The 7,737-nt window shown below is 32.9% G+C and overlaps 1 protein-coding gene across 1 annotated transcript in view; it reads left to right on the top strand.

Moving 5' to 3' along the window:
* Positions 1–7,737, top strand: part of ULK4 (unc-51 like kinase 4) — a gene marked incomplete at its 3' end in the record, with an annotated part of 23,193 nt that overhangs the window by 141 nt on the left and 15,315 nt on the right. Inside the window, exons 2-5 of the mRNA XM_009574175.1 lie at positions 963–976; positions 1,183–1,282; positions 4,262–4,401; positions 5,767–5,929. Of these exons, the coding sequence (XP_009572470.1) occupies positions 963–976; positions 1,183–1,282; positions 4,262–4,401; positions 5,767–5,929 (417 nt within the window). The remainder of the gene's footprint in view (positions 1–962; positions 977–1,182; positions 1,283–4,261; positions 4,402–5,766; positions 5,930–7,737) is intronic.

Genomic DNA, 7,737 nt, shown 5'->3' with positions numbered 1-7,737 from the left:
TCTGGGAAAAGATAGAGGTTACAAAATCCTTGTAGCACAGGTAATATAAAAGAAAAATACCATGTGCTTCTTTACATGGAGTTTGTCACAATTTAGATCAGCTTCTTAAGATTTTAAAATCTTATACTTTAAAGAGTCTTATTTTACTGTATTTATTTCTTCATCTGATTTTGTTGTTGTTTAAATCACATGCATAAACCCATGTTTACAGGCTTAATGTTTCTGTGATACGTCAGAGAACTTGTAAAAACAGTTACTTGCAGGCAGTGGTTTGCTTTATTTTGTTATCAGTTGTGCAAATTCAATGGTAGTAATACCTTCCAGTAAATAATCAATTTCTTGCTTACCAAGAAGAAATTATTTTTGATGAAGGAATAGCTTTTAAGGTAAATCAATTCTGGTTCGTAAAAGCTTGGCAGAGTTTTAAACATATAATACTTTCTGGAAAAGAAACTGTAACTGATACAGTTAGACATTTCAAATATTTTATTTTTTTAGTAGATAAATTATGTTTCATATTCCCTTTCCTTTTTTTCAGTGATCATTTATTGGGTGATTAATGAATCTGCTCAATTTAAACATTTTTTTTCTTAGAAGCATATTCCTCTTAGAAAGCCCTCAGGGGTACCTTACATATCACACTGACAAGATACAGAGGCTTCTGTAGAGATTAGGCCATGTAGGTGTGATAGAAATACAGATTTCCAGGCACCCTTGAATGGTTGCTCTTGCCTTATAAGATTAAGAATGAGCAGAAGAATTTCTTTTTATTTCTTCTTACTGTATTCGCCATATTGTCTCAGACTTGTTTTCTCATTGAAAAGAAAGTATGAATGCAAGTTTGACCCCAAATTCTGATTTACAGTTTGTTGTTGTTTTAGTGATGCAGGAAGGTTAAATAGTGCTTATAATTTTGGGTTGGGGAACTTCCTATATTTTTTTTCCTATATTTTTAAAAACAGGTGAGTTGGGCAAGGTCTGTGAGGACAGTTGTCTTCCCTTAACATATACATAAAACTAAAATATTTGAATTCGAATAATTTTAGGGCACTGGGAAAGGTAAGAGAATAAGTAGTTGATCTAGAGTAAAGTTGTATTGTCTCCCTCCCTCTTAAGTCCATATATATTGCTTTTTTGCTTTTTTTCCCCCCCGGTTAAGTATGTTTAAAAACTTTATTCTAGGTTCGTCTGACTCATGAAATCAGACACAAGAATATAGTGACATTTCACGAATGGTATGAAACAAGCAACCATCTCTGGCTTGTAGTGGAATTATGCACAGGTAAGATAAGCTCAAAAGGTAAAAATTTATAGAGTATTTGTAAAAGATTTCTTAATTTCTCCGCAACAAATGCTTAGATCTTTGAAAAAACTTAATAATTATCTGATTACTAACTTGAGAATCCTATTTATATATAAAAATGATTTTGCTGTTGGAAACATTTTTAGAAATCACTTGAAGTTATATTTCTCCTCTGCTTCACTGTATATGTATGTTAAATGTTAATTGATGTGACATAATGTTGGTTTTTAATATCTGAAGAGGTAACGCTAAAACCAAATTGTGAATAGGAGGATAGCTAAGTAAAAATTACTTGAGGAAAGTTTTCTAAGGACTGGCAGCTTTGGCGTTCTCTTTTCATTTTATAGCACACAATAATAAAGACAGCAATGTGCAAATCAAGTTATAACGTACAAATGACTTAATATTGTTCAAATAAATTTTTAAATCAAGGGACAATTCTGTAGCTAGTAGTAAATTATGTAGGATTTCTTCCTGCTCAGTAGAAGTATTTTGACTTTTTTGTTAAGACATTAATTTTGGAGCTCTGAGAACCCAAAACTGCATGAAGTGATTCACTGAGTTTTGATAGGTTCTCATCAATCTATCAAAGGAATCTTTTAAAGTTTTCTCTAATTGTGATGACTGCGTATTTTAAACTCCAGATAGCGTGCTTTACTCCACGTGGAAAGAAAAGAAGGCCAATTGTGCAAGTGATGCATGCTAAGAATTTGGTATCTGGAGTTTGTTTCATAGTAAAAGTCCATATTACACACAGCCTTTTTTTCTATCCAGAATTCTGTTTCAAAAATTACTGAAGAAGAGAAGCTACAAATTCTGGAAAAAACCCCAGGTCATTCTTTCAATGATTAAATGTGAAGTTCATGGCTCATATGGAGGCTTTGGTCTATTTGCTTAGTCTAACTTACGGGCACATATGTAAGTCATTAGACAGGCAGCCTTTTATTAAGTAGAGTTTGAACAATTGTCATGTATTTTTACCTTGCAGCATTGCAGTTTGCTGCAAGGAGAGTGTCTTGAAACTAACTTACTTATGAATAGAATAAACCAGGGATTTTTTATTAATTTTGTAGAGCCTTGAAAACTGCTTTTGAAATATGAAAGATCTCTCTCACTTGTCTCAAGGTGACAAAGTGAGTTTCCGTTATCAGATGCAGCATAATTATGTATTGCTGGTTTTGCTATTTTTTTTTCCTTTGCGTATTTGGTCATATTATGGAATTATTCTATATGTAGTCCTCTAAATTACATTATTAAAAACCGTAATTAAACATGATGGAAAATTCTTTACTATGGCAACATAATATGGGCTTGGTTTTAAAGGAATGACTGATTTACTAAGCAGCATAAAAAAGGGCTTAGAAAGAAAATAATTTTAAGATTCAGCAGTGTTGAATAATTTCAGAAATACTGTGGTGACAGACCTTTTAGTTTTGCTATTGTCTGAATAAAATATTGAGCAAAGGGCAAAAGCTCAGGAATATCTATTATGTGATTTGGAATAAAAGATCTAGTATCCTTTTCCATGAAAAGCTCTCCTAATGCCTGTTTTCATTCAGGGACTTAAATTTGTGGTTTTTTGGGTTTTATTTGGTTTTTTTTTTTTTTAAATGTGCATGATTTGGCTAAGATAAAAATAGATAACACAGGAAACCCATAGATAATTCATGAAATACAAACTGTAGTCTCCTGGTGCATGAGTAGTAAAGGACCAAATGAAGTTGAGGAAAGGGATTTTGGGAGAGATGGGAATGTGGAGTTTAGGATAGCAGACTGGAATAGGAAGGAGGAGAAAGACTGTTTGAGCAAAGAGCTTGTGGGAAACAAGTTTAGGAGAAGTCCAAGTCCTGTGAACAGTTAGGACAGGAACGGCTCAAATGGGATGAATCTGATGACGTACCTGAGAATCAGTGGGATGTGAGGAAGTAGGTGACGGGGGAAGGAAGAGAGATTTTTGCAAGGCAGAGAAACAGTAACAGTCAATGCGGGAAGGCATTGAAAGTGAATGTGAAGCCCAGGGAAGGACACAGGTTATAGAGGGTATATGTGAGGGGTAATTAGAAGGCTTTGTAGGTGTAATCTGATCAGAAATAGAGGAAGGGTTGGTTGGAATTTAGTGGAGGAGAGTGGTGATTTTGGAAGGACAGAGAACGGTCTCGTATTAGGATGAGAAGTCCAGAGAGATACGAGTAGGACTTGCTGGGCCAGGAAGCTGGGATTTGTGTGAGAAACCTGGGAAGTGAAAGTTTAGTCCTGGGTATTTTTGTTTTGTTCTTTTAAATTCTTTTTTCTTTAAAAAAAAAAAAAAGAAAAGAAAAAAGAGAGAGAGGAAAGGATGAAAATGAAAGAACTGGAGCACGAGTCAAGAAAAGGACTGTACGGAAATACTATGTGTGAAGAACAAACAAAAGAATTTATCTGTTGTATGTTGTTGACCTCAGAACCCCAGAATGTAACCCAGTTTTACTATTTCTGTTGTCTGTGAATTCAGTGGAAAATTGCATGTCATTAGCTTTAGCACTTGTTCACAGAAGTTGATAGCCTGCTCTTGGTATTGTTTATTCTTTTAACTCATGCAGCAGGGATCTGGGTAAGGAATTTGAATAAACCCATTGGGTACTATTACATTGTGATATGACACAGTTTCTGGGTTTCTTTTTTCCCGTCTGTTTCCTTTGTAAAATAAATCAATATTAAAGTAATTTTGAAGTCATGCACTCAATTTAATTCTAGTCAAAATTAAGATTTTTGTCACAGTATTGGAAATAGATTTTTTTTTTTTTTTCTGTATATCTTGGATTTTGTAACTATTAGATAATCTCCAGAAATGTTTTTAATATCTACTGATAATGATTTTTGCTTGACATCTTCTGAAGAAGCTTATATAATGTCTTTGGGAATGATTTGTATGGCATCTTCTTTATATGCACTTGCTGACTATGTGTAAACATATTTCAGGTGGTTCTCTAGAATCTGTTATTGCTCAAGATGAACATCTACCTGAAGATGTAGTGAGAGAATTTGGTGTTGAGTTGATGACTGGTTTATACCATATTCATAAGCTTGGAATTATCTTTTGTGAACTGACGCCTGGAAAGGTAAGAGGGAGCATTATTTATAGGGGATGCTGCATGTTACTTGGTATGCCATCAGCATTCAATTCATTATTTGTATTTTACTGTTTGGAAGAGGCTTACCTCAGGTTGGAGGCCAGTTGAGCTTTATAATATATGTGAAGACAATGAGAAACAAGTCTATAGCTTGAATATTTTATGATCTAATTATATTGTATATTTGATACAATGTAGTAGATTCTTCTTGATTTGGTGGTTTGAATTAATGAAGGATTTTAGTTCTCTGTCCACGGACATATAACTTCGTTATTATACCTATTCTATCATGCTGCAGAATATTTTGAAGTCATAGAAAATGCTAATGAGGGAGTAAAGTTAACTAAACTTTCTTTGTTAATAACCTTCTCTATTGTTTCCAAATGCTATTTAAATTATTGTCTTACTCTTGCATGAAAATACAAATCTTCATGTAGTTTCTGATTTTGTGTGTGTGGAATTCATGTATAGTTTTGTCAAAGTCCATTTTAATTTATGTATTAACCAGAATATAACTATAACCAAAATTTCTTGCTTAACAGTAATTGGTTTTGATCTCGATCTGTAAGCGATCAAGTTGCCCTTCTCTGAATTTTCTGTAAAACCTTGCACAATTATACTCAGTTTCTGTCATTTGTGGGTCCAAAAGCACTAAAAAAATATATGAATAAAACATAATGGAGATGCCTCTTTATTCTTCCGAAGAAGAATGTTGCTGTAAAGTACTCCTTTGAACACAAAATACAGAGTGCTAAAGTAAGACTGTTTTGGTTTGGGTTTTTTTGCCTTCTCCTCCCCCTCCCTCCCCACCCCAATCTGACTGAATGGGCTACTTCTCCAAGCATTTTTGGGATTATGAAGCTTTTAATTATGAGAATAAGCAGTGGCCACATAGAGAAAACTCTCATCATCATTGGACAAAATCTTTGGAATTTTCGGCTACATAAACTTAGAAAGATTCACTTTTTTCCCCCTCAGATAAAGTTATGTTTCTTTTTACTACACTTTTATTTTCCTATACAGTTTTACTCTACTTTTACTTTCTTTTCTATAGTAACATCGTTGTTCATTTAGATCTAATAACAAGTAAACAAAAGTGCACATTAAAGCTCTTAAGGGTTCTACTGTGAGATTCTATAATTTTTTGGTTATAAGAAAAAAGACAGTGTTGGTGTTGACTTAAAAACTTTTCAGTGTTTTTGATTATAGTGATCATCTCTATGTACTTAAATGGTTTGAGATTGTGATTTTTTTTTTAAAAAATAAATTATTTTATACTTTGTGTTGGAAATTTCAGCAGTCATCAGTTTTAGTGTATGATACTTGTATGTTGGGTTATGTTTATTCTTCTAGATTCTGCTGGAAGGGCCTGGCACTTTGAAATTCAGTAATTTTTGCTTGGCTAAAGTGGATGGTGAAAACTTGGAAGAATTTTTTGCTTTAATTGGATCTGAAGAAGGCGAAGGAGATGTCAGTGAAATCACTCCACAAAGATACCTGAAAAATAGATTTCGAGGTATGATATTTTTACTAGTCAAAATTAAATTATACCAAAGGGACAGAATGAAAGTTGGAAAAAGCCTTTGTTTGAAGTAATTTGGAGAGAAGATCTTGAAATAAAACAGGTGTTTATTGTTCTGTTGGGGCTGACTAAATTTCTAGAGAAACTGAATAATTAATTCTGTTGTGTTATCATTTGTAAAGATTAATGTGTTTGCCTGTGTCTTTGCAATGGAAAGCATGATCTGTACATTTTCTGTAAGCAGGTTTAACATACCCTGCGTATGGGGAATTTTATAAGTAAGCTCAAAACCAAAATTTAGCCTTTAAGAAAGATTGTTCAGAGAGATCATAACTTTTAGGGAAAAACACCTGCAAGTGAGTAGGAAGAAAAGAAACTGTATTTACAAGTATATGGTAATAATTCTAAGTTTCACAAAGCCAGTTTAACTAAGAGCTGGAAAAAATATACTTCTGTCTGTCATAAAATGTATGACATATTAACAATTCCTGACCTTTCCTGCTTTTTGTAAATAGACTTCAGGTTATTTTTGGATTGAAGCTCATATGTAGGTAATTATAGACTATAGTATAACAAACCTTCAACATAACATAACAGGAGGTGGCTTATTTTAAATTTCTTTCTGGAGCTTGACGTCAAATCCCTACAGTACAGTTTAATGTACAAACTGTCTGTATATCCTGAGCATGTTTTTGTTATTTTATAAACTGTTCTTGATTTTTTTTCTTTGTAGAAAAAAAAAGAAGCAAAATTTCAAGAATTAAAAAAAAACAGATCCCAAAACAAAAAAAATCCACCACCACCAACAAATTGAGTATATGAATGAGATCTGAAATGTTTCAAGGTAGCTAATTAATTAAAAATATTAATTCTTGATTTGGATTTACTGAGGAAGCTTAATTATTAATTGCTATTTGATTAAATCTATGGTGGGAAGAATAACCCTGTGAAATGCCCTTGGTCCTTCATATATCATCAACTAAGTACAAGTAGTAGAATTAGAAGAATGAGACGACCACTAAAACTTTGGAAGTTCGGAGTTAGGAACTGGCTTTCCTAACTGATGAAATTGTATTTCTGGTACTTAGCCGATACAGGACAGTGAATTTAAAAAAAAAAAAAAAAAAAAAAAAAAGTTTAAAGTAAGTAGTAAAAATAATCACGTATTTACAACCTTTTGTGCTCCAATTATAAAGTAGTAATTGGAGAATGAAGAAATAACTGATATTGGAAGTATGATAAAGAAAAAAGTGGTTTAAAATTAATCCTGTTTTGTGTCAGAAAAATTTGAACTATGGAATTATTTATGGACTTTTACAAAGTCTATGCTGCAGATGCTCTCTGTAAGGTCTGGGACTAAATTCCCTTAACTTCATGTTAAATGTATACACCAAATCCAGTAAGTACTATACAGAATTGCTACTTCTTTCATTGGAGACTTTGCACTGCTGTACTTTCATTGTCCTTTTTGATGTGAATGATCCAAGTGATTTCTAGTTTGAGGCTCAACTGTTTCAGTACCTCTTACTTAAGAATGATAATTTGTTTTTAAAGCATGAGAAAGTTACTGTGCGTTAGTTTCAGCAGGTGGATCCATGCAAATATAGTAGGCTGCAAATACTATGTTATTTTTTCGTCGAATAAGAAAAATTCAGAAACTTGGTTTTAATCTTCCGAATCTTTTATTAGTCAGCATCTCAGAGCATCTCACAGACCTCTATTTCCAAGATAATGATGTGTCATAGCAGTTACTGTTATCAGGAACAATGGAATTCTTGGCAATATTTTATGGGAACGAAGAG

Source organism: Fulmarus glacialis, unplaced genomic scaffold (genome assembly GCF_000690835.1).
Source record: "Fulmarus glacialis isolate BGI_N327 unplaced genomic scaffold, ASM69083v1 scaffold5663, whole genome shotgun sequence".
Classification (NCBI taxonomy): Eukaryota; Metazoa; Chordata; class Aves; order Procellariiformes; family Procellariidae; genus Fulmarus; species Fulmarus glacialis.
The sequence above is the reverse complement of the archived record's forward strand: the minus strand, read 5'-3'. Positions and strand labels throughout refer to the sequence as shown.